The following is a 27785-nucleotide window of genomic DNA, read 5'->3' on the forward strand; positions in this document are numbered from 1 at the left end:
GGTTCATTACGTATTTCCTGTGTCGGTTTGCAGGAGGAAAAGCAGCAGGCGACGCCGGAGTGTATTGAGTTGGATCAAGAAGGTAATCAGTCATTTTTATTTTCTAATAGAGTACCTACATCTTTTTCCAAGTATGTATAATGACTGTGCGATATGTGAGGTGTCGTGTTTCTTGGGTGTGTTCCATAGCGTAGAGCTAAGATAGAAAGCTAAATGCTAAGTTAGCTTGCTAACTAATGTTATCTAAACAGTAACGTTACACATTTCTGTTTAAAGTGAAACTAGTTATGTATTTGGTTGCTAAGAGAAGAGGTCTCGTTTCACTTGCTAGACAAAGATATTAAGTTGACTTTCCAAAATGTTAACTATTCGGGTAGTTAGCTACACTTTGGCCGAGTTGAAATTTCACTTCGTTAGCATACCACATATATGTATTCGTTGCTTTGCTTGCTAGCTGTTCGCAATTTCAGATAAATTAATATTGCTTATGTAAAATGTTTAAACACATTTTCTGGTAAGGTGTACTGTCTTGATTTCCGGTGACCAACTAAACTCCACTCCTTGGTGAATGACTTGAGTTCACCATACAGTTGATTTTACACCGCTAACTAATAGGATTAGACTACACTAACACATCCCCATAGACGTTTGGCAGTTTAATTTCTTAATTTTCTCAAGCACAGGTACGTGTTATAATCGTTAGCGAACACTTGCGTATTCGGATCTGTAACTCACGCCACAGTTGGGACTTTTCCCTAGACAAACACAGTGCTCGATTAATATTTTGAATAATATCTGTTTAAGACATTTCATCATGAAGAAACAGGACACACAAGAGTCGTCCACGCAGGGCAGTGATGCAGCACCTGGCACGGTAGAGATGGAGGGAAGCAAGGCTGCAAAAGATGTTCCAGAGACCAGTAGCCCAGAAGACGTTACAGACGCTGGCAGCCCTAAAGAGAAAGAGCAGGACATACCTTCACAAGCTGATGGGGCTGAAATGGCAGGTAAAGTTAGCGCTGTGTGTCATTGGTTGTCACTGATGTGATGGAACTAATGCTACGTTCATGTGCTAGTCTAGCGGCATGTGTATAACTACAACCAGTAGGCAAGTCTGAAATGTCAGAGTTCCAACTAGCATGTGACGCTGCATAATGGCACTAGTCAAATGCAGTCATTTTACAGTGGACTTCTTGTGACTGGGCTGGCTCTTTCTCTCTCTAGTGTTGAATAACTATCACTGCTCCTATCCACAAAGTCAAGTCTGGTAGTATTCAAATCATGAACATACCTCCTCCAGCTCTCAACTGAGCTGGGAACCTTCAACAACACTCATGACCTTGAACGTCTATGTCCACATAGGCAGGACTGTTACGACCGCAGAGTATCACAACTATGGCAGCAGCATAGCTATACATTGATATGTGAAGACTTCCATACAGCCGTTACACCGTAGCTAGTGTAAAGCACATTTTTCATCTAACCTTTACATGGCAATTACTACTGAGGTGAAAGAAATAGTAACGGGACGCCGTACTGGGAAAAACGTGAGCCAATCACAAAAAAATAAAACTTCATTACTGGCTGTAAGTCGCATGAAAGGGGAGTGAATGGACTTGAAAACATATGGAAATACGCTCCCAAATGCTAAGTGGATTCGACGATAAGTTACATTTTGCCACAGCGTAGATGTGTGTTCGAGACGCGCGCGCGGACAGCAATGGACTCGTCAATTCTGTGGGGCATATTTGACCATCACTGAATGTCATTCATTGTAACAATGTCTCTTTCCATTCATCAAAGCCAGGTGTGCAGTTCTATGGATACAGGATGAACGTGCGCAGGTAGCCAGGCTTACAAGATCCTTGTGAAGTGATTATTTTTCTGGGACAATCGGATGAAAAATGTCTAGCTAGTTGTGTTTCATTGCACAATAAAATAATACATTTTAAAAGTTAAATGACACATCTTTACTATTAGACCAACTGAGTTCCTTTTAAATGATTAGGGATTCTATATGGAAGTATATGATTAGGGATTCTATATGGAAGTATATGATTAGGGATTCTATGTGGAAGTATATGATTAGGGATTCTATATGGAAGTATATGATTAGGGATTCTATATGGAAGTATATGATTAGGGATTCTATATGGAAGTATATGATTAGGGATTCTATGTGGAATTATATGATTAGGGATTCTATGTGGAATTATATGAGGGTTTGTGGGTTCTTTGTTGTTCTTTGAGTGTTTGTTTGCTTTGTTATTATAGTTAATTTTGGTTTCCCCCTTGTTGTTCTTACATACTTCAAAGTCCAATAAGTAATTGTTATTGCTGCATTTAATAATTTTTTTAAACATCTTTCTCTACGTACTGTCTAGTGGCTGCCGTTTCCAACACCGCAGAGTCTGCAGCCGTCCCCACGGTCCCACCTGTAGCAGACCCTACCCCAGTCTCCACTGTAGCAGACCCTACCCCAGTCTCCACTGTAGCAGACCCTACCCCAGTCTCCACTGTAGCAGACCCTACCCCAGTCTCCACTGTAGCAGACCCTACCCCAGTCTCCACTGTAGCAGACCCTACCCCAGTCCCAGTCTCCACTGTAGCAGACCCAGTCCCAGTCTCCACTGTAGCAGACCCAGTCCCAGTCTCCACTGTAGCAGACCCAGTCCCAGTCTCCACTGTAGCAGACCCAGTCCCAGTCTCCACTGTAGCAGACCCAGTCCCAGTCTCCACTGTAGCAGACCCAGTCCCAGTCTCCACTGTAGCAGTCCCAGTCTCCACTGTAGCAGTCCCAGTCTCCACTGTAGCAGACCCAGTCCCAGTCTCCACTGTAGCAGACCCAGTCCCAGTCTCCACTGTAGCAGACCCAGTCTCCACTGTAGCAGACCCAGTCTCCACTGTAGCAGACCCAGTCTCCACTGTAGCAGACCCAGTCTCCACTGTAGCAGACCCAGTCTCCACTGTAGCAGACCCAGTCTCCACTGTAGCAGACCCAGTTTCCACTGTAGCAGACCCAGTCTCCACTGTAGCAGACCCAGTGCCAGTCTCCACTGTATCAGAGGGGGTGTCGTCTCAGTGTGACATGGCTGAGGAGCTGAGCCGCCAGCTGGAGGACATCCTCAACACCTACTGCCTGGAGGACAACGGGGAGGACGGGGTTAACCTGCCCAATGGCCAATCACACTGCCCCGTGCTCAATGGCCTGGCCCATGAGAAGGAGTTGGATGTCAAGCGGTCGGAGGTCAAAGTGAACTCCGGCGGAGCGGAGAAAGTGAAGATTCAAGAGAAGAAGAAGGTGAAGGGGCTGGGTAAGGACTGGTTATGTTACTCTGTCTGAAATCAATCCCCCCCAGGGCGTATTACTAGATGCTTGTCGTTGATCTGAAATTATTGGCTGCGTGTAGGTCAGTGGCCTCCAATCCTGGAGACCGATATGGTCTTCTGTAACAGGATTGGTCACTAATATCTAGTCTTAACATGTGGTTGCTAGGGGTTTAGGGCTGGACAGCTTCCCCTTGTGTGTTGCTGGGTCCCTGTTGTGATGAGGTGGTGTTGCATTGAATGTCTCCCCCCCCCTCCCAGTGTGTTGCGCTGAATGTGTTCCCCCTCCTGTGTGTTGCAGGTAAAGAGATCACCCTGCTGATGCAGACCCTGAACACTCTGAGTACACCGGAGGAGAAACTGGCAGGCCTCTGTAAGAAGTATGCTGAACTGGTAAGTAGTAACTCTCATTAACGCTTTGACTCGGGGGTGTGGTTCAAAGGCTGTTTGATTTAGTTCATATCTTGTAATTTCAGCATGCTAGCCAACCTCTTATTTCTAGCCCCCCATCTGTGTATCAGACAGTAGTAGTTTGTCTCCTTGTGTTGGAGAATGGGCAGGGCAGCTCAACACAGGGTGACCTACAGGAGAATGGACAGGGCAGCTCAACACAGGGTGACCTACAGGAGAATGGGCAGGGCAGCTCAACACAGGGTGACCTACAGGAGAATGGGCAGGGCAGCTCAACACAGGGTGACCTACAGGGGAATGGGCAGGGCAGCTCAACACAGGGTGACCTACAGGGGAATGGTCAGGGCAGCTCAACACCGGGTGACCTACAGGGGAATGGGCAGGGCAGCTCAACACAGGGTGACCTACAGGAGAATGGGCAGGGCAGCTCAACACAGGGTGACCTACAGGAGAATGGTCAGGGCAGCTCAACACAGGGTGACCTACAGGAGAATGGGCAGGGCAGCTCAACACAGGGTGACCTACAGGAGAATGGGCAGGGCAGCTCAACACAGGGTGACCTACAGGGGAATGGGCAGGGCAGCTCAACACAGGGTGACCTACAGGGGAATGGTCAGGGCAGCTCAACACAGGGTGACCTACAGGGGAATGGTCAGGGCAGCTCAACACAGGGTGACCTACAGGGGAATGGGCAGGGCAGCTCAACACAGGGTGACCTACAGGGGAATGGTCAGGGCAGCTCAACACAGGGTGACCTACAGGAGAATGGGCAGGGCAGCTCAACACAGGGTGACCTACAGGAGAATGGGCAGGGCAGCTCAACACAGGGTGACCTACAGGGGAATGGGCAGGGCAGCTCAACACAGGGTGACCTACAGGAGAATGGTCAGGGCAGCTCAACACAGGGTGACCTACAGGGGAATGGGCAGGGCAGCTCAACACAGGGTGACCTACAGGAGAATGGTCAGGGCAGCTCAACACAGGGTGACCTACAGGGGAATGGGCAGGGCAGCTCAACACAGGGTGACCTACAGGGGAATGGGCAGGGCAGCTCAACACAGGGTGACCTACAGGGGAATGGTCAGGGCAGCTCAACACAGGGTGACCTACAGGAGAATGGGCAGGGCAGCTCAACATAGGGTGACCTACAGGGGAATGGGCAGGGCAGCTCAACACAGGGTGACCTACAGGAGAATGGGCAGGGCAGCTCAACACAGGGTGACCTACAGGAGAATGGGCAGGGCAGCTCAACACAGGGTGACCTACAGGAGAATGGTCAGGGCAGCTCAACACAGGGTGACCTACAGGAGAATGGTCAGGGCAGCTCAACACAGGGTGACCTACAGGAGAATGGTCAGGGCAGCTCAACACAGGGTGACCTACAGGAGAATGGGCAGGGCAGCTCAACACAGGGTGACCTACAGGAGAATGGGCAGGGCAGCTCAACACAGGGTGACCTACAGGAGAATGGGCAGGGCAGCTCAACACAGGGTGACCTACAGGAGAATGGGCAGGGCAGCTCAACACAGGGTGACCTACAGGAGAATGGGCAGGGCAGCTCAACACAGGGTGACCTACAGGAGAATGGTCAGGGCAGCTCAACACAGGGTGACCTACAGGAGAATGGTCAGGGCAGCTCAACACAGGGTGACCTACAGGAGAATGGGCAGGGCAGCTCAACACAGGGTGACCTACAGGAGAATGGTCAGGGCATCTCAACACAGGGTGACCTACAGGAGAATGGTCAGGGCAGCTCAACACAGGGTGACCTACAGGAGAATGGGCAGGGCAGCTCAACATAGGGTGACCTACAGGAGAATGGTCAGGGCAGCTCAACACAGGGTGACCTACAGGAGAATGGGCAGGGCAGCTCAACACAGGGTGACCTACAGGAGAATGGGCAGAGCAGCTCAACACAGGGTAACCTACAGGAGAATGGGCAGGGCAGCTCAACACAGGGTGACCTACAGGAGAATGGGCAGGGCAGCTCAACACAGGGTGACCTACAGGAGAATGGGCAGGGCAGCTCAACACAGGGTGACCTACAGGAGAATGGGCAGGGCAGCTCAACACAGGGTGACCTACAGGAGAATGGGCAGGGCAGCTCAACACAGGGTGACCTACAGGAGAATGGGCAGGGCAGCTCAACACAGGGTGACCTACAGGAGAATGGTCAGGGCAGCTCAACACAGGGTGACCTACAGGAGAATGGTCAGGGCAGCTCAACACAGGGTGACCTACAGGAGAATGGGCAGGGCAGCTCAACACAGGGTGACCTACAGGAGAATGGGCAGGGCAGCTGGCTGATGGAGCAACACCGAGGGAGAACTGCAGCGTTTCGAATGGGCTAGAGGGGAAACTGCAGCGTTTCGAATGGGCTAGAGGGGAAACGGCAGCGTTTCGAATGGGCTAGAGGGGAAACGGCAGCGTTTCGAATGGTCTAGAGGGGAAACGGCAGCGTTTCGAATGGGCTAGAGGGGAAACGGCAGCGTTTCGAATGGGCTAGAGGGGAAACGGCAGCGTTTCGAATGGGCTAGAGGGGAAACGGCAGCGTTTCGAATGGGCTAGAGGGGAAACGGCAGCGTTTCGAATGGGCTAGAGGGGAAACGGCAGCGTTTCGAATGGGCTAGAGGGGAAACGGCAGCGTTTCGAATGGGCTAGAGGGGAAACGGCAGCGTTTCGATTGGGCTAGAGGGGAAACGGCAGCGTTTCGAATGGGCTAGAGGGGAAACGGCAGCGTTTCGATTGGGCTAGAGGGGAAACGGCAGCGTTTCGATTGGGCTAGAGGGGAAACGGCAGCGTTTCGATTGGGCTAGAGGGGAAACGGCAGCGTTTCGAATGGGCTAGAGGGGAAACGGCAGCGTTTCGAATGGGCTAGAGGGGAAACTGCTGTACGTTGTCTTTACTGGACAAGGACATGGCTGACACCCAGCTTCCCTTGGCAGCCTGACTTGTTTCCCCCCTCGCCTTCCATCAGTAGACTTATTGGAGCCATTTTATCAATAGCTTTTCATTTAGGTGTAATTGAACAGCTGTAATAGGATTTTCATGCATTAAACAATTTTCCGTCTGCGTGCCCGTTTGTGTATGTGTGCGTGTCCTTGAGTGTGTTGTGCATTCGTCCCCCTGTGTGTGTTGTGCATTCGTCCCCCTGTGTGTGTTGTGCATTCGTCCCCCTGTGTGTGTTGTGCATTCGTCCCCCTGTGTGTGTGTGTTTTAGCTGGAGGAGCAGCGGAACAATCAGAAGCAAATGCGTGTCCTGCAGAAGAAACAGTCTCAGCTGGTGCAGGAGACAGACCACCTGAGGAACGAACACAGCAAGGCCATCCTGGCACGCAGCAAACTGGAGTCACTCTGTAGGGAGCTGCAGAGACACAACCGCACACTCAAGGTAAAGGATGGGGAAGCTGGTACTTCCACTCTAGGTAAAGGATGAGGAAGCTGGTACTTCCACTCTAGGTAAAGGATGAGGAAGCTGGTACCTAACTCTAGATAAAGGATGGTGAATCTGGTATTTACACTCAAGGTAAAGGATGGTGAATCTGATATTTACACTCTAGGTAAAGGATGAGGAAGCCGGTACTTCCACTCTAGGTAAAGGATGGGGAAGCTGGTATTTACACTCTAGGTAAAGGATGAGGAGGAAGCTGGTACTTCCACTCTAGGTAAAGGATGAGGAAGCTGGTATTTACACTCTAGGTAAAGGATGGTGAAGCTGGTATTTACACTCTAGGTAAAGGATGGTGAATCTGGTACCTCCACTCTAGATAAAGGATGGTGAATCTGGTACTTCCACTCTAGATAAAGGATGGTGAATCTGGTACTTCCACTCTAGGTAAAGGATGGTGAAGCTGGTACTTCCACTCTAGATAAAGGATGGTGAAGCTGGTACTTCCACTCTAGGTAAAGGATGGTGAATCTGGTACTTCCACTCTAGGTAAAGGATGGTGAATCTGGTACTTCCACTCTAGGTAAAGGATGGTGAATCTGGTATTTACACTCTAGGTAAAGGATGGTGAAGCTGGTATTTACACTCTAGGTAAAGGATGGTGAAGCTGGTATTTCCACTCTAGATAAAGGATGAGGAAGCTGGTACTTCCACTCTAGGTAAAGGATGGTGAATCTGGTACTTCCACTCTAGGTAAAGGATGGTGAATCTGGTATTTACACTCTAGGTAAAGGATGGTGAAGCTGGTACTTCCACTCTAGGTAAAGGATGGTGAAGCTGGTATTTACACTCTAGGTAAAGGATGGTGAAGCTGGTATTTACACTCTAGGTAAAGGATGGTGAAGCTGGTATTTCCACTCTAGGTAAAGGATGGTGAAGCTGGTATTTACACTCTAGGTAAAGGATGGTGAATCTGGTATTTACAGTCTAGGTAAAGGATGGTGAAGCTGGTATTTCCACTCTAGGTAAAGGATGGTGAATCTGGTATTTACACTCTAGGTAAAGGATGGTGAAGCTGGTATTTACACTCTAGGTAAAGGATGGTGAAGCTGGTATTTACACTCTAGGTAAAGGATGGTGAAGCTGGTACTTCCACTCTAGGTAAAGGATGGTGAAGCTGGTACTTCCACTCTAGGTAAAGGATGGTGAATCTGGTATTTACACTCTAGGTAAAGGATGGTGAAGCTGGTATTTCCACTCTAGGTAAAGGATGGTGAAGCTGGTATTTCCACTCTAGGTAAAGTGGCTACTTTGCGGTAGCCTACTAAACAGCGGTCGGAGTCCCTTTGCGGTAGCCTACTAAACAGCGGTCGGATTCCCTTTGCGGTAGCCTACTGAACAGTGGTTGGAGTCCCTTTGCGGTAGCCTAGTGAACAGCGGGTGAACAGCGGTCGGATTCCCTTTGCGGTAGCCTAGTGAACAGCGATCGGATTGCCTTTGCGGTAGCCTACTAAACAGCGGTCGGATTCCCTTTGCGGTAGCCTACTAAACAGCGGTCGGATTCCCTTTGCGGTAGCCTACTAAACAGCGGTCGGATTCCCTTTGCGGTAGCCTACTAAACAGCGGTCGGATTCCCTTTGCGGTAGCCTACTAAACAGCGGTCGGATTCCCTTTGCGGTAGCCTACTGAACAGCGGTCGGATTCCCTTTGCGGTAGCCTACTAAACAGCGGTCGGATTCCCTTTGCGGTATCCTACTAAACAGCTGTTGGAGTCCCTTTGCGGTAGCCTACTAAACAGCTGTTGGAGTCCCTTTGCGGTAGCCTACTAAACAGCGGTTGGAGTCCCTTTGCGGTAGCCTACTAAACAGTGGTTGGAGTCCCTTTGCGGTAGCCTACTAAACAGCGGTTGGAGTCCCTTTGCGGTAGCCTACTAAACAGCGGTTGGAGTCCCTTTGCGGTAGCCTACTAAACAGCGGTTGGAGTCCCTTTGCGGTAGCCTACTGAACAGCGGTCGGATTCCCTTTGCGGTAGCCTACTAAACAGCGGTTGGAGTCCCTTTGCGGTAGCCTAGTGAACAGCGGTCGGATTTCCTTTGAGGTAGCCAGTTTGCCACTTGCCACTTGGGGGATATGTGCTAAGAAAACCATCAATGATAATTATCTCTATTCTACATGGTACATGTAATGGAATAAACATACAATCTGTGCCAATTCCACAATCTTTTATGTTTTGTAAATCCCTTTTCAGAGTTCTGAACTGAACCAGGTGTGATCCATAATGTTTGTTTAAACTTCTTGAGGATAGGGTGCAGAGTTTTCACTTAGGGAAAAATAGCGTGCGCAATTTCAACTTCGTGCTACTCATCCCCAGAATATAAGATATGCATATTATTAGTAGATTTGGATAGAAAACACTCTGAAGTTTCTAAAACTGTTTGAATCATATCTGTAAGTATAACAGAACTTATATAGCAGTCAAAAACCTGAGGACTAACTTTTTTATTGTTAAGTTCCTGTATGTTCAATGGTTTATCATGGGCATACCAGAATTCTAATCACTATCCACGCAGTTTCTACTGCTTCCACTGGATGTCGCCATTGTATGGAAAAAGGTTAAGGTTTTTCCTTAGTAAACTGAGAAAGATATTGACCCGGAAGTGGAGTGACGTCGTGTGTTTATGTTTGAGAGTTGAGCAAGACTTGAAAAGTACCGTGAGTTTGTTGATATCCTGTATTGAAAACAGATTGACCCGTCTTCAATTTGATCGATTATTAACGTTTACAAATACCTTAAGTTGTATTACAAAAGTACTTTGAAATGTTTTGGCAAAGTTTAGAGGTAATTTTTTAGATATTTTGTCGTGATTTTGCGCAAATTGAAGGCTGTTTTTCCTGGTACAACGGCGCCAAATAAATGGACAATTTGGATATATATGGACGGAATTAATCGAACTAAAGGACCATTTGTGATGTTTATGGGACATATTGGAGTGCCAACAAAAGAATCTCGTCAAAGGTAATGCATGTTTTATATTTTATTTCTGCGTTTTGAGTAGCGCCAGCATGGTTGAAATTGTCAACAAAGAGAGTGTAGCCATTGCACTATCATCAGATAATAGCATCTTATGCTTTCGCCGAAAAGCCTTTTTGAAATCTGACATGTTGGCTGGATTCACAACGAGTGTAGCTTTAATTTGGTATCTTATATGTGTAATTTAATAAAGTTTGATTTTATAGATTTTTTTTTGAATCTGGCGCTCTACATTTTAACAGGCTGTTGGGACGCAAGCGTCCCGCGATCCCAGAGAGGTTAAGCACGTGAATCTCCAGTTTGCCGCGCGTCTGGTACTCTTAAAACGTTGGACAGGGTTGACGGGTCTGGGTCAGCCCTAAATTGAATCAGTCGTCGTCAGATTCTTGAAGTGAACACCTTTCTGGAATAAAATGGAGCTGTACATTTTAAACTAACTTTAACCTGCTCCTGCAGGACGACGGGATGCAGCGTGCACGTGTGGAGGAGGAGAAGAGGAAGGAAGTGACATCACACTTCCAGGTGAGCCACTAGCGTCATGTAAAGAGGGGATGAATGTCAAGTCTTTCCTTGATGCCTTGATTTATTGCCGCCATCTTCTCCAATGAGGTGAGAAATCTAGGAAATACTTTGGACGTTCACCCAACGATTAAACACCGGTTGGTGTCTTTTGTGATGTAACGTCCTCTAGCCTGTGTTTTGTGTTCCCAGGTGACTCTGAATGACATCCAGGCCCAGATGGAGCAGCATAACGAGAGGAATGCCAGTCTGAGGCTGGAGAACTCTGAGCTGGCAGAGAAGCTCAAGAAACTCATCCAGCAGTACGAACTACGAGAGGAGGTGTGTTTTGGAGTGGGGAGAACGGTGTGTTTTTGGGGTGGAGTGGGGGAGAACGGCGTGTTTTGTAGTGGGGGAGAACGGTGTGTTTTTGGGGTGGAGTGGGGGAGAACGGCGTGTTTTGTAGTGGGGGAGAACGGCGTGTTTTTGGAGTGGGGGGGAGAACGGCGTGTTTTTGGAGTGGGGGGGAGAACGGCGTGTTTTTGGAGTGGGGGGGAGAGCGGCGTGTTTTGGGGTGGGGGGGGAGAACGGCGTGTTTTGGGGTGGGGGGGAGAACGGCGTGTTTTTGGGTTGGGGGGGGAGAACGGCGTGTTTTGGGGTGGGGGGGAGAACGGCGTGTTTTGGGGTGGGGGGGAGAACGGCGTGTTTTGGGGTGGGGGGGAGAACGGCGTGTTTTGGGGTGGGGGGGAGAACGGCGTGTTTTGGGGTGGGGGGGAGAACGGCGTGTTTTGGGAGTGGGGGGGAGAAGGGCGTGTTTTGGGAGTGGGGGGGGAGAAGGGCGTGTTTTGGGAGTGGGGAGAACGGCGTGTTTTTGGAGTGGGGGGGAGAACGGCGTGTTTTGGGGTGGGGGGGAGAACGGCGTGTTTTGGGGTGGGGGGGAGAACGGCGTGTTTTGGGGTGGGGGGGAGAACGGCGTGTTTTGGGGTGGGGGGGAGAACGGCGTGTTTTGGGGTGGGGGGGAGAACGGCGTGTTTTGGGGTGGGGGGGAGAACGGCGTGTTTTGGGGTGGGGGGGAGAACGGCGTGTTTTGGGAGTGGGGGGGAGAAGGGCGTGTTTTTGGGTTGGGGGGGGAGAACGGCGTGTTTTGGGGTGGGGGGGAGAACGGCGTGTTTTGGGGTGGGGGGGAGAACGGCGTGTTTTGGGGTGGGGGGGAGAACGGCGTGTTTTGGGGTGGGGGGGAGAACGGCGTGTTTTGGGGTGGGGGGGAGAACGGCGTGTTTTGGGGTGGGGGGGGAGAAGGGCGTGTTTTTGGGTTGGGGGGGGAGAACGGCGTGTTTTGGGGTGGGGGGGAGAACGGCGTGTTTTGGGGTGGGGGGGAGAACGGCGTGTTTTGGGGTGGGGGGGAGAACGGCGTGTTTTGGGGTGGGGGGGAGAACGGCGTGTTTTGGGGTGGGGGGGAGAACGGCGTGTTTTGGGGTGGGGGGGGAGAACGGCGTGTTTTGGGGTGGGGGGGAGAACGGCGTGTTTTTGGGTTGGGGGGGGAGAACGGCGTGTTTTGGGGTGGGGGGGAGAACGGCGTGTTTTGGGGTGGGGGGGGAGAACGGCGTGTTTTGGGGTGGGGGGGAGAGCGGCGTGTTTTGGGGTGGGGGGGGAGAACGGCGTGTTTTGGGGTGGGGGGGAGAACGGCGTGTTTTTGGGTTGGGGGGGGAGAACGGCGTGTTTTGGGGTGGGGGGGAGAACGGCGTGTTTTGGGGTGGGGGGGAGAACGGCGTGTTTTGGGGTGGGGGGGAGAACGGCGTGTTTTGGGGTGGGGGGGAGAACGGCGTGTTTTGGGGTGGGGGGGAGAACGGCGTGTTTTGGGAGTGGGGGGGAGAAGGGCGTGTTTTGGGAGTGGGGGGGGAGAAGGGCGTGTTTTGGGAGTGGGGAGAACGGCGTGTTTTTGGAGTGGGGGGGAGAACGGCGTGTTTTGGTGTGGGGAGAACCTGAGGTCTGCTGCTCTCTGCTAGGACAAGTCCATTGACTTATACAACTAAAGCACTCAAGGTGCAACTGCAGTAAATGTCTGACGATGTTCTGGACATGTGAGTGTTAACCCCCTGTCCTTTCTCACAGCACATTGACAAGGTGTTCAAGCATAAGGAACTGCAGCAACAGTTGGTGGATGCTAAGCTACACCAGGCTCAGGGTCTGCTCGTAGAGTCAGAGGACCGCCATCACAGAGAGAAGGACTTTGTGAGTAACAGTAAAATAATATGGTGGTTTGGTGAACACTCGAGTCAACATATTCAGCTGAATGAGGATATTTATTTCTTTAACATTTTACAGGATGAAATCACTTGATGCATCTCGTTTTCAAGAGTGTCCAAATAAAGACAAACTATACTTAGTCACAATAATAATATGTCAGCTAGAGGTCGACCGATTGTGATTTTTCAACGCCGATACCGATTAATCGGACGATTTTTATTTATGCGTGTAATAATGACAATTACAACAATATTGAATGAACACTTATTTTAACTTAATATAATACATAAAATCAATTTAGTCTCAAGTAAATAATGAAACATGTTCAATTTGGTTTAAATAATGCAAAAACAAAGTGTTGGAGAAGAAAGTAAAAGTGCAATATGTGCCATGTAAGAAAGCTAACGTTTAAGTTCCTTGCTCAGAACATGAGAACATATGAAAGCTGGTGGTTCCTTTTAACATGAGTCTTCCATATTCCCAGGTAAGAAGTTTTAGGTTGTAGTTATTATAGGAATTATAGGACTATTTCTCTCTCTACCATTTGTATTTCATTAACCTTTGACTATTGGATGTTCTTATAGGTACTTTAGTAATGCCAGCCTAATCTCAGGAGTTGATAGGCTTGAAGTCATAAACAGCGCTGTGATTCAAGCATTACTAAGAGCTGCTGGCAAACGCAGTAAAGTGCTGTTTGAATGAATGCTTACGAGCCTGCTGCTGCTGCCTACCACCGCGCAGACTGCTCTATCAAATATCAAATCATAGACTTGATTATAATATAATAACACACATACGAACCTTTGGTCATCAATATGGTCAAATTTCGAAAACAAAACGTTTATTATTTTGGAACCGAAACCATAAGTCTAAATATTGCTGTTACATTGCACAACCTTCAATGTCATAATTCTGGCAAATTAATTACGGTCTTTGTTGGGGAGAAATTATCTTCACACAGTTCGCAACGAGCCAGGCGGCCCAAACTGCTGCATATACCCTGACTCTGCTTGCACTGAGCGCAAGAGAAGTGACTCAATTTCCCTAGTTAATATTACCTGCTAACATTAATTTATTTTAACTAAATATGCAGGTTTAAAAATATATACTTGTTTATTGATTATAACCATGTTTATGGTTAAGGTACATTTGTGCAACGATTGTGCTTTTTTTTGCAAATGCGCTTTTGTTAAATCATCACCTGTTTGGTGAAGTCGAAGTAGGGTGTGATTCGATGATAAATTAACAGGCACCGCGTTGATTTAAAAAAACATCTTTCTATGCTTTAGTAAAGGCTTTACCCTTTTGTCCATTACACCAGCCTCTCTGGTATTTATTTACTGTTTACACTGTTCCAAATAGTCCGCAATTTTTATAATAATAAAAGCCCTCCTTTTTTCCTTTGTCTCCTAATTGTTATGATTCAATACTTATATCGGCTTACTGTATCAATAAATAATTTATTTGTTCATGTCATCACACAGAGTAGGAGTCATTCATGATTTAGAAATGCAATCAAGCATTTTAGTTTAAAAATAAATAACAAAGAGACCGTTGAATAATTAGCTTAAACAATAAATAGGCGTAACCCGTTCCATTTCGGAAATTGCATTCATGAATTAATGCGACTGTTTTTTAATATTTGCTGTAATATTTTATTTTTTAAGTTAAACCGAATCGCTGGTACGCTTGTTATTTATTTAGTGTTTACATTCTTCCAAATGGTCAGAAATGTAATTGTAATCTACACAGCACCTGTTTGGCACACATAATATGCACTGCTGGTTCCTTCCCTTTTTCTTGATATCCAGTGTTTTCCACAACTAGTCACATTTATTCCACGCATCTGACTTCCCCTTTACCTACTGAGCAACCAGTAAACATTCCCCTTTACCTACTGAGCAACCAGTAAACATTCCCCTTTACCTACTGAGCAACCAGTAAACATTCCCCTTTACCTACTGAGCAACCAGTAAACATTCCCCTTTACCTACTGAGCAACCAGTAAACATTCCCCTTTACCTACTGAGCAACCAGTAAACATTCCCCTTTACCTACTGAGCAACCAGTAAACATTCCCCTTTACCTACTGAGCAACCAGTAAACATTCCCCTTTACCTACTGAGCAACCAGTAAACATTCCCCTTTACCTACTGAGCAACCAGTAAACATTCCTGTTTTCGAGTGTTAGTGTTCAGAGTGTTCGTTTATAACCAATTTATTGACGTGATTATGATATGCTATAGGTCACATGCATGTGATGTATACATCTGTCATGTAAAGAGAGCAAGGGTTGAGTCAATGTTTTTTTTCCCTCAACAAACTAGGGATTTCGGTAACAGAACTTTTCAGTTTAGTAATGGCTCTAATTATGTTACAGCTTCAGTAACACGGACAGCGAGATAAACACTGTTGATGTTCTGTGTCGGTCGCTGCGGCAGGGAGGAGAGACAGACAATGGGTGCAACAAAATGTTTGTTTGTAGACTCACAGCGAGTCTGAACCCGGCACAATCAAACCGTGTGCTTAAAGCATCAGACAAGCTCCGCGTGCAATATAGTTGATTTGATTAAAACCCAAGATAAATACACGTTTTTAAAATTTAAACCAATCGATTGGTCAAAGGAGAAGATGACTCTTGGGAGACACAATATTTATTTATTTTTAGTCTGGGAAAGCCCTAGTCTCTTGTCTCTCCAGCTGCTGAAGGTAGTTTCAGACGATGGGTTAGGGTTGGTCTCATGTTGTCTCTTGTCTCCAGCTGCTGAAGGTAGTTTCAGACGATGGGTTAGGGTTGGTCTCATGTTGTCTCTTGTCTCTCCAGCTGCTGAAGGTAGTTTCAGACGATGGGTTAGGGTTGGTCTCATGTTGTCTCTTGTCTCTCCAGCTGCTGAAGGTAGTTTCAGACGATGGGTTAGGGTTGGTCTCATGTTGTCTCATGTCTCTCCAGCTGCTGAAGGTAGTTTCAGACGATGGGTTAGGGTTGGTCTCATGTTGTCTCATGTCTCTCCAGCTGCTGAAGGTAGTTTCAGACGATGGGTTAGGGTTGGTCTCATGTTGTCTCATGTCTCTCCAGCTGCTGAAGGTAGTTTCAGACGATGGGTTAGGGTTGGTCTCATGTTGTCTCATGTCTCTCCAGCTGCTGAAGGTAGTTTCAGACGATGGGTTAGGGTTGGTCTCATGTTGTCTCATGTCTCTCCAGCTGCTGAAGGTAGTTTCAGACGATGGGTTAGGGTTGGTCTCATGTTGTCTCATGTCTCTCCAGCTGCTGAAGGTAGTTTCAGACGATGGGTTAGGGTTGGTCTCATGTTGTCTCATGTCTCTCCAGCTGCTGAAGGTAGTTTCAGACGATGGGTTAGGGTTGGTCTCATGTTGTCTCCTGTCTCTCCAGCTGCTGAAGGAAGAGTAGTTTCAGACGATGGGTTAGGGTTGGTCTCATGTTGTCTCATGTCTCTACAGCTGCTGAAGGTAGTTTCAGACGATGGGTTAGGGTTGGTCTCATGTTGTCTCATGTCTCTACAGCTGCTGAAGGTAGTTTCAGACGATGGGTTAGGGTTGGTCTCATGTCTCTTGTCTCTCCAACTGCTGAAGGTAGTTTCAGACGATGGGTTAGGGTTGGTCTCATGTTGTCTCATGTCTCTCCAGCTGCTGAAGGTAGTTTCAGACGATGGGTTAGGGTTGGTCTCATGTTGTCTCATGTCTCTCCAGCTGCTGAAGGTAGTTTCAGACGATGGGTTAGGGTTGGTCTCATGTTGTCTCATGTCTCTCCAGCTGCTGAAGGTAGTTTCAGACGATGGGTTAGGGTTGGTCTCATGTTGTCTCATGTCTCTCCAGCTGCTGAAGGTAGTTTCAGACGATGGGTTAGGGTTGGTCTCATGTTGTCTCATGTCTCTCCAGCTGCTGAAGGTAGTTTCAGACGATGGGTTAGGGTTGGTCTCATGTTGTCTCATGTCTCTCCAGCTGCTGAAGGTAGTTTCAGACGATGGGTTAGGGTTGGTCTCATGTTGTCTCATGTCTCTCCAGCTGCTGAAGGTAGTTTCAGACGATGGGTTAGGGTTGGTCTCATGTTGTCTCATGTCTCTCCAGCTGCTGAAGGTAGTTTCAGACGATGGGTTAGGGTTGGTCTCATGTTGTCTCATGTCTCTCCAGCTGCTGAAGGTAGTTTCAGACGATGGGTTAGGGTTGGTCTCATGTTGTCTCATGTCTCTCCAGCTGCTGAAGGTAGTTTCAGACGATGGGTTAGGGTTGGTCTCATGTTGTCTCATGTCTCTCCAGCTGCTGAAAGAAGCGGCAGAGTCTCAGAGTATGTGTGAGCTGATGAAGCAGCAGGAGGTGCATCTCAAACAGCAGGTAACTATCTCTCTAGAACACTGTAGGACAGAGTGGATGCTCTACGATTAACATCTAGCTCTAAGATAATCATCTAGCTCTACTAGCTCTACGATAAACATCTAGCTCTACTAGCTCTACGATAATCATCTAGCTCTACTAGCTCTACGATAATCATCTAGCTCTACTAGCTCTACGATAATCATCTAGCTCTACTAGCTCTACGATAATCATCTAGCTCTACTAGCTCTACGATAATCATCTAGCTCTACTAGCTCTACGATAATCATCTAGCTCTACTAGCTCTAAGATAAACATCTAGCTCTACTAGCTCTACGATAATCATCTAGCTCTACTAGCTCTACGATAATCATCTAGCTCTACTAGCTCTACGATAAACATCTAGCTCTACTAGCTCTACGATAATCATCTAGCTCTACGATAATCATCTAGCTCTACTAGCTCTACGATAATCATCTAGCTCTACTAGCTCTACGATAAACATCTAGCTCTACTAGCTCTAAGATAATCATCTAGCTCTACTAGCTCTACGATAATCATCTAGCTCTACTAGCTCTAAGATAATCATCTAGCTCTACTAGCTCTACGATAATCATCTAGCTCTACTAGCTCTACGATAATCATCTAGCTCTACGATAAACATCTAGCTCTACTAGCTCTACGATAATCATCTAGCTCTACTAGCTCTACGATAATCATCTAGCTCTACTAGCTCTACGATAATCATCTAGCTCTACTAGCTCTACGATAAACATCTAGCTCTACTAGCTCTACGATAAACATCTAGCTCTACTAGCTCTACGATAATCATCTAGCTCTACTAGCTCTACGATAATCATCTAGCTCTACTAGCTCTACGATAAACATCTAGCTCTACGATAAACATCTAGCTCTACGATAATCATCTAGCTCTACTAGCTCTAAGATAATCATCTAGCTCTACTAGCTCTACGATAATCATCTAGCTCTACTAGCTCTACGATAATCATCTAGCTCTACTAGCTCTACGATAAACATCTAGCTCTACTAGCTCTACGATAAACATCTAGCTCTACTAGCTCTACGATAATCATCTAGCTCTACTAGCTCTACGATAATCATCTAGCTCTACTAGCTCTACGATAAACATCTAGCTCTACTAGCTCTACGATAATCATCTAGCTCTACTAGCTCTACGATAAACATCTAGCTCTACTAGCTCTACGATAATCATCTAGCTCTACTAGCTCTAAGATAATCATCTAGCTCTACTAGCTCTACGATAATCATCTAGCTCTACTAGCTCTAAGATAATCATCTAGCTCTACTAGCTCTAAGATAATCATCTAGCTCTACTAGCTCTACGATAATCATCTAGCTCTACTAGCTCTACGATAATCATCTAGCTCTACTAGCTCTACGATAATCATCTAGCTCTACTAGCTCTACGATAATCATCTAGCTCTACTAGCTCTACGATAATCATCTAGCTCTACTAGCTCTACGATAATCATCTAGCTCTACTAGCTCTACGATAATCATCTAGCTCTACTAGCTCTAAGATAAACATCTAGCTCTACTAGCTCTACGATAATCATCTAGCTCTACGATAATCATCTAGCTCTACTAGCTCTACGATAATCATCTAGCTCTACTAGCTCTACGATAAACATCTAGCTCTACTAGCTCTACGATAATCATCTAGCTCTACGATAATCATCTAGCTCTACTAGCTCTACGATAATCATCTAGCTCTACTAGCTCTACGATAAACATCTAGCTCTACTAGCTCTACGATAATCATCTAGCTCTACTAGCTCTACGATAAACATCTAGCTCTACTAGCTCTACGATAATCATCTAGCTCTACTAGCTCTACGATAATCATCTAGCTCTACTAGCTCTACGATAATCATCTAGCTCTACTAGCTCTACGATAATCATCTAGCTCTACTAGCTCTACGATAAACATCTAGCTCTACTAGCTCTACGATAATCATCTAGCTCTACTAGCTCTACGATAATCATCTAGCTCTACTAGCTCTACGATAATCATCTAGCTCTACTAGCTCTACGATAATCATCTAGCTCTACTAGCTCTACGATAATCATCTAGCTCTACGATAATCATCTAGCTCTACTAGCTCTACGATAATCATCTAGCTCTACTAGCTCTAAGATAAACATCTAGCTCTACTAGCTCTACGATAATCATCTAGCTCTACTAGCTCTACGATAATCATCTAGCTCTACTAGCTCTAAGATAAACATCTAGCTCTACTAGCTCTACGATAATCATCTAGCTCTACTAGCTCTACGATAAACATCTAGCTCTACGATAATCATCTAGCTCTACTAGCTCTACGATAATCATCTAGCTCTACTAGCTCTACGATAAACATCTAGCTCTACTAGCTCTACGATAATCATCTAGCTCTACTAGCTCTACGATAATCATCTAGCTCTACTAGCTCTACGATAATCATCTAGCTCTACTAGCTCTACGATAAACATCTAGCTCTACGATAATCATCTAGCTCTACTAGCTCTACGATAATCATCTAGCTCTACTAGCTCTACGATAATCATCTAGCTCTACGATTAACATCCTCGCTGTTTCTGCTGAGCTGTGAAGGTAATATGTAAATGAACTCTCCTCCCTCTGTTCCCCGTTTCCCCATCCAGCTGTCCTTATACACAGAGAAGTTTGAGGAGTTCCAGACCACTCTTTCAAAGAGCAACGAGGTGTTCACCACATTCAAACAGGAGATGGAGAAGGTGAGCCTGTGCGTGTGTTAAAATGGAGGCTGACCCATGTTTGAGTCCGCAGACCTGCCAACCTACACACAATTTGAGGTCAAAGTGCGCTGGTACGAAAAACGATCCAGCAAATAGGATTCAAGTTTGCACATTGTTGGTTTTTGACTCAACCGTCTGAAGTTGGAGCTGAGCCAATCAGAGGACTTGGGCGAAAGAGTCTATCTCCGGTCCCCCCCCCCCCCCGTTACCATGGTACTGTTTTCCCCCGGGATGACAGCTCTCCACTTTGTCTGTTGATACCACTGATGTGTGAGGGGGAAATGGAGAACAAAACTGTTTGCCAAATACATTTTCCACTACGTATGTGTGTAAGTTAACCACATAACCCAGGGTTTCACAGAATCTGTCTTCGGGACCCTATAGGGTGAATTGGTTTTTGCCCTAACACTACACAGCTGATGTAAATAATAAACGAATCATCAAGCGTTGATTATTTGAATCAGTTGTGTATTGTTAGTGTTAAAGCCAAAACGTGCACCCCTTGGGATCCCGAGGACCCGAGTTCGGTAAACGTTGACATAACCACTTTCCTAGTTAGCTCCTTCGCTAAGGCTTCATTACCACAAAAGGTAGTGAGCTACAGCGTTTAGTCTACTAAGCGAGAACCTTCTTGCCCGCACATGAGTGCCGCGTAGACGGTAGTAGGCGCGAGTGCATTGACGAGCAAGGAAACGTGCGGTACTTCAGTGGGCGTCGCTGCGTGGATGGAAACGGACATGGCCGAGAGCTGTTTTGCTAAATACAGACCTTCAGAAAGTGATGTTACACTGTTAACCTCTCTGGGATAGCGGGACGCTAGCGTCCCAACAGCCTGTTAAAATGTAGAGCGCCAGATTCAAAAAAAAATCTATAAAATCAAACTTTATTAAATTACACATATAAGATACCAAATTAAAGCTACACTCGTTGTGAATCCAGCCAACATGTCAGATTTCAAAAAGGCTTTTCGGCGAAAGCATAAGATGCTATTATCTGATGATAGTACAGAAGCTACACTCTCTTTTTTGACAATTTCAACCATGCCGGCGCTACTCAAAACGCAGAAATAAAATATAAAACATGCATTACCTTTGACGAGATTCTTTTGTTGGCACTCCAATATGTCCCATAAACATCACAAATGGTCCTTTAGTTCGATTAATTCCGTCCATATATATCCAAATTGTCCATTTATTTGGCGCCGTTGTACCAGGAAAAACAGCGTTCAATTTGCGCAAAATCACGACAAAATATCTAAAAAATTACCTCTAAACTTTGCCAAAACATTTCAAAGTACTTTTGTAATACAACTTAAGTTATTTGTAAACGTTAATAATCGATCAAATTGAAGACTGGTCAATCTGTTTTCAATACAGGATATCAACAAACTCACGGTACTTTTCAAGTCTTGCTCAACTCTCAAACATAAACAAACGAAGTCACTCCACTTCCGGGTCAATATCTTTCTCTGTTAACTAAGGAAAAACCTTAACCTTTTTCCATACAATGGCGACATCCAGTGGAAGCAGTAGGAACTACGTGTATACTGATTAGAATTCTGGTTTGCCCATGATAAACCATTGAACATACAGGAACTTAACAATAAAAAAGTTAGTCCTCAGGTTTTTGACTGCTATATAAGTTCTGTTATACTTACAGATATGATTCAAACAGTTTTAGAAACTTCGGAGTGTTTCCTATCCAAATCTACTAATAATATGCAGATCTTATATTCTGGGGATGAGTAGCACGAAGTTGAAATTGCGCACGCTATTTTTCCCTAAGTGAAAACTCTGCACCCTATCCTCAAGAAGTTAAAGAATAGCAGGCTTATGTTAATGAATCAGTCCTATTCTGGAGTTCAACAGTAGGCTGCTAATGATGTCATAATAATCAGGTCACCGATGACGACAAGGCATGTTGAATGAATGGTAGCCTGGAGGTCAGGTCCCGGGTGGATGAGGTCAGGTCCCCGGGTGGATGAGGTCGGGCCCCGGGTGGATGAGGTCGGGCCCCGGGTGGATGAGGTCAAGGATTTGTGCAGTGTGGGTGTTGCACGTGCACCGCTGGGGGGCTGGGGGGGGGTGCCGCTGAAGTGGTACTCATAAAAATGATTCCCGGGTTGGCAGGTCTGTGTGTCTCTTGGTTGTGGTCATGTGACCTGTGTGTGTCCGTAGATGACGAAGAAGATCAAGAAGCTGGAGAAGGAGACGACCATGTATCGCTCCAGGTGGGAGAGCAGCAACAAGGCCCTGCTGAACATGGCTGAGGAGGTAGGCTGAACACAGGACTTAAATCAATGAACGTGGCTGAGGAGGTAGGCTGGACTCAGGATTTAAATCAATGAACGTGGCTGAGGAGGTAGGCTGAACACAGGACTTAAATCAATGAACGTGGCTGAGGAGGTAGGCTGGACTCAGGATTTAAATCAATGAACGTGGCTGAGGAGGTAGGCTGAACACAGGACTTAAATCAATGAACGTGGCTGAGGAGGTAGGCTGAACACAGGACTTAAATCAATGAACGTGGCTGAGGAGGTAGGCTGAACACAGGACTTAAATCAATGAACGTGGCTGAGGTAGGCTGGACTCAGGACTTAAATCAATTAACGTGGCTGAGGAGGTAGGCTGGACTCAGGATTTAAATAAATGAACGTGGCTGAGGAGGTAGGCTGGACTCAGGATTTAAATAAATGAACGTGGCTGAGGAGGTAGGCTGAACACAGGACTTAAATCAATGAACGTGGCTGAGGAGGTAGGCTGGACTCAGGATTTAAATAAATGAACGTGGCTAAGGAGGTAGGCTGGACTCAGGACTTAAATCAATGAACGTGGCTGAGGAGGTAGGCTGGACTCAGGATTTAAATAAATGAACGTGGCTAAGGAGGTAGGCTGGACTCAGGACTTAAATCAATGAACGTGGCTGAGGAGGTAGGCTGGACTCAGGATTTAAATAAATGAACGTGGCTGAGGAGGTAGGCTGGACTCAGGATTTAAATAAATGAATGTGGCTGAGGAGGTAGGCTGAACACAGGACTTAAATCAATGAACGTGGCTGAGGAGGTAGGCTGAACACAGGACTTAAATCAATGAACGTGGCTGAGGAGGTAGGCTGGACTCAGGATTTAAATCAATGAACGTGGCTGAGGAGGTAGGCTGGACTCAGGATTTAAATAAATGAACGTGGCTGAGGAGGTAGGCTGAACACAGGACTTAAATCAATGAACGTGGCTGAGGAGGTAGGCTGAACACAGGACTTAAATCAATGAACGTGGCTGAGGAGGTAGGCTGAACACAGGACTTAAATCAATGAACGTGGCTGAGGAGGTAGGCTGAACACAGGACTTAAATCAATGAACGTGGCTGAGGAGGTAGGCTGGACTCAGGACTTAAATCAATGAACGTGGCTGAGGAGGTAGGCTGAACACAGGACTTAAATCAATGAACGTGGCTGAGGAGGTAGGCTGGACTCAGGACTTAAATCAATGAACGTGGCTGAGGAGGTAGGCTGGACTCAGGACTTAAATCAATGAACGTGGCTGAGGAGGTAGGCTGAACACAGGACTTAAATCAATGAACGTGGCTGAGGAGGTAGGCTGGACTCAGGACTTAAATCAATGAACGTGGCTGAGGAGGTAGGCTGGACTCAGGATTTAAATAAATGAACGTGTCTGAGGAGGTAGGCTGGACTCAGGATTTAAATAAATGAACGTGGCTGAGGAGGTAGGCTGAACACAGGACTTAAATCAATGAACGTGGCTGAGGAGGTAGGCTGGACTCAGGATTTAAATAAATGAACGTGGCTAAGGAGGTAGGCTGGACTCAGGACTTAAATCAATGAACGTGGCTGAGGAGGTAGGCTGGACTCAGGATTTAAATAAATGAACGTGGCTAAGGAGGTAGGCTGGACTCAGGACTTAAATCAATGAACGTGGCTGAGGAGGTAGGCTGGACTCAGGATTTAAATAAATGAACGTGGCTGAGGAGTTAGGCTGGACTCAGGATTTAAATAAATGAACTTGGCTGAGGAGGTAGGCTGAACTCAGGATTTAAATCAATGAACATGGCTGAGGAGGTAGGCTGGACTCAGGATTTAAATAAATGAACGTGGCTGAGGAGGTAGGCTGAACTCAGGATTTAAATCAATGAACATGGCTGAGGAGGTAGGCTGGACTCAGGATTTAAACCAATGAACATGGCTGAGGTAGGCTGCACTCAGGATTTAAATCACTGAATGGGACTTTTGGATTAGTGTGAGTGTGCATTTTTGTTTTGTTGTGAAAATGGCAAGGTGTCTGTGACTGACTCTGTGTGTGTGTGTTCCCTAGAAAACTGTGCAGGAGCGTGAGTTTGAAGGCCTCCAGGGGAAGGTAGGGAGGCTGGAGAAGCTTTGTCGGGCGTTACAGAACGAACGCAACGAACTCAGCAAGAAGGTCCAGGGCCTGAGCGCCGGCCCCGAGGACGACACCAACCCAGGAGATGAATCCACCTCCCTCCCCCCCATAGACTCCCAGGTGCCCAGCCTAGACCCCGACACCACCACCCCTAGTTCCCCCACACCCTGCTGCCACTTCAGCCCAGAGTTGGACACTGAGAACCAGGCCTGTGCAGAGGAATGAAACCTCTCGCCTGGGCAACAACGCTCACACTCTCCTCTTCACCAACCAACTACCAGCCTGCAAGCCAAGCCACTACTAACGTAGGCGTTAAGAGTGTGGTTCTGTGTAATTCCCTCAAGAATAAGATGAAGTTGTCCCCTAACCACAGATCTATGTTCAGCTTCTATTTTGTCCAGCCTAACTTAAAAGTCAATAGGGCGGTGCAAGAAAATCTGATCCTGGATCTGCAGTCAGGTAGCAGCTTCTACTAACTCTGGTTCTCCCCTGGAGAGTTGAAGGTGAGGTCAGTCAGGGAAGATTGTGCCGCCTTGAAGGTTCTTTTCCTGCGTTTTGGTTTTGGTCTTTTGTCCGTTCCTTTGAGAACTCCTGTACACAATGTTCATGTAAATCACAAGCTAAAGAAAATACTGAGCCCCAAATGGCACCCTATTCCCTACATAGTGCCCTATATTTCACCAGAACCATATGGGAATAGGCTGCGTCACAATTGGCACCCTATATAGTGCCCTATATTTCACCAGAACCATATGGGAATAGGCTGCGTCACAATTCGCACCCTATATAGTGCCCTATATTTCACCAGAACCCTAGATGTTGGACCAGAAGAGTATTTAGTAGGTGTGTGCGTGTCTCCATCGGTCTTTCTTTTATGTGTTAGTGTCTGTCATATAGAGAGACAGTGAAGCTGCAGATGTCTGGCCACAGTTAGACTTCAACCCAGAGCATGTAGGGATCACCTTTTCAGTTCAGAGATCAGTGTGTATATCTCTAGGTTGGGGATGTCACTTTCTTTCATTTTGTTGTAGATATCGTTGTTTATCCCAGAACCAGAGATCCAGAGTTTTAATGGATTCATTCTGTTGTAGATATCGTTGTTTATCCCAGAACCAGAGATCCAGAGTTTTAATGGATTCATTCTGTTGTAGATATCGTTGTTTATCCCAGAACCAGAGATCCGGAGTTTTAATGGATTCATTCTGTTGTAGATATCGTTGTTTATCCCAGAACCAGAGATCCAGAGTTTTAATGGATTCATTCTGTTGTAGATATCGTTGTTTATCCCAGAACCAGACATCCAGAGTTTTAATGGATTCATTCTGTTGTAGATATCGTTGTTTATCCCAGAACCAGAGGTCCAGAGCGTTAGTGGATTATGTACGTATTCTTTAGGAATCTTGCACAATCGGTGGATCCACACAAAGTACTCTCAAACCAGGGGTGTGTAATCTCTAGGAACCAACAGGAAGCTAATAGGGCAAACCAGGGAAGGGACTAAACTGAACTTGTTTCAATAAGAAACGTATTTTCTGTTGCAAAATGTTTCACTACGGTGTGCACTACTGAATACACCCCAAGAATAGCCTTGTGTTTTTTGGTTTGTTTCTTTATATCATGTTACACAGCAGAGTTTGTAGACTGTTTTTCATATGTTATTTTAAAACCTCATTCCCACAATATGCATGTATCCATTCCACTATATATATTTTCAAATGTCATTTTACAACATTTGATCCGATGGAATGTTTTTTCATGCTGCCTTTCCTTGCTATCATGACCATGTATATGTTTAAGATGTAAGATTCCATAACCACTGAAACAGATAATGAAATGTACTGACCAAGGTGGCTACCAATCATTTCATTCCTGTGTGTGGGTGAGTAAACGTATCCTAGCAAGATTGTTGAATCACAACTCGGATAGTTCGATTTGTTAATCAGGTGCAGTAATACTGATATTGTAACTGATATTTCTATGCAACCCCAGCCTCGCTATTTAATTTTGTGGCAGTTTGATTTGACAAGAACTTAATAACTGAGAATGTATTATCCACTCCAGTCCTCACATACTGTCCTGGGGTGTATTCACTAATAACCAAACGTTAGGATTAGGAAACAGAATGTAACCGGGAGGGAACTACCTGAATTCATCCAATAGAAACTTGTTTTCGGTTGTAAAAGGGTTTGTGAAGGTGTACACTAATGAATACACCCCCAGACGTAAACACTCAGTTGACCTGAACCACAGATCTAGGATCAGATTACTCTAGCCCATTCCTAACCACAGATCTAGGATCAGATTACTCTAGTCCATTCCTAACCACAGATCTAGGATTAGATTACTCTAGTCCATTCCTAACCACAGATCTAGGATCAGATTACTTGAGCCAATTCCTAACCACAGATCTAGGATTAGATTACTCTAGTCCATTCCTAACCACAGATCTAGGATTAGATTACTCTAGTCCATTCCTAACCACAGATCTAGGATTAGATTACTCTAGTCCATTCCTAACCACAGATCTAGGATCAGATTACTCTAGTCCATTCCTAACCACAGATCTAGGATCAGATTACTCTAGTCCATTCCTAACCACAGATCTAGGATCAGATTACTCTAGTCCATTCCTAACCCTGACCATTGGGAAGGTGAAACAACTGACCCTGTATCAGTGGTTAGTGGCAGTGTCTGCCTTCTCCTATATAAACCGTGTAGTGTTCAAGTTGACATGGTTATGACTCTGGTGCCAGTCAGTGTGTTACTCATACTGTTTTAACAAAGGAAGACATATTTTCTGTTCTGTACACTTGTTGAACGGGAAGTTTATTTTCACTATCAAGAGTTATGTCGGAGGAAGAATAGGTACGATTATTTCAATGAAAGTCTGCATAAATTGTCTTTCTGTCGTGTACACTTGCTGTGTCTCCCAAGTTTCAGATTGTAGCATTGGTCAGGGTCCGGGGGCTGCAGTTTGAGGAATGCAATATTCGTCTTCTATCTTATTTCTTTCATAATCACACAGTTTAATCACAAGACAACACTTATTTCCTTTGTCTCCTAAGACTGACTCACTGTAACTTGATCCTCGCTGGTTTTTAGAGATTCAGCCATGTTGATCAATAGTTGTGTTTCTATTTTCCTATACTTTTGTCTTATCCTGTGTACTTAATTACTTGCTCATTAAAATATGTATCTGTTATGTGAATTCGTAACGGGTCTTTTATTTTTGACACCCTATCGAAAGCTGCTATTTAGCTCTCTGGGATTTTGATTTAGGGGTGAGAATGATTTAAAATATTTGCTGCAATTACTGAGACATTTCACCATTGACTTTTAATAACTTTACACTTCACCTGGCTA

General features: G+C 46.0%; 1 protein-coding gene across 1 annotated transcript; it reads left to right on the forward strand.

Moving 5' to 3' along the window:
• Window positions 1–27624, forward strand: LOC139559057 (alpha-taxilin-like). Its single transcript, XM_071374710.1, has 12 exons — window positions 1–82; window positions 805–1007; window positions 2385–3314; window positions 3629–3720; window positions 6959–7129; window positions 10613–10678; window positions 10868–10996; window positions 12767–12886; window positions 17177–17251; window positions 19916–20008; window positions 22207–22302; window positions 24357–27624. The coding sequence occupies exons 2-12, from the start codon at window positions 815–817 to the stop codon at window positions 24645–24647; spliced, it is 2256 nt and encodes a 751-aa protein (XP_071230811.1). The 5' UTR covers window positions 1–82; window positions 805–814; the 3' UTR covers window positions 24648–27624.
• Window positions 27625–27785: the final 161 nt, after the last annotated feature.

Source organism: Salvelinus alpinus, chromosome 29 (genome assembly GCF_045679555.1).
Source record: "Salvelinus alpinus chromosome 29, SLU_Salpinus.1, whole genome shotgun sequence".
NCBI classification, from domain to species: Eukaryota; Metazoa; Chordata; class Actinopteri; order Salmoniformes; family Salmonidae; genus Salvelinus; species Salvelinus alpinus.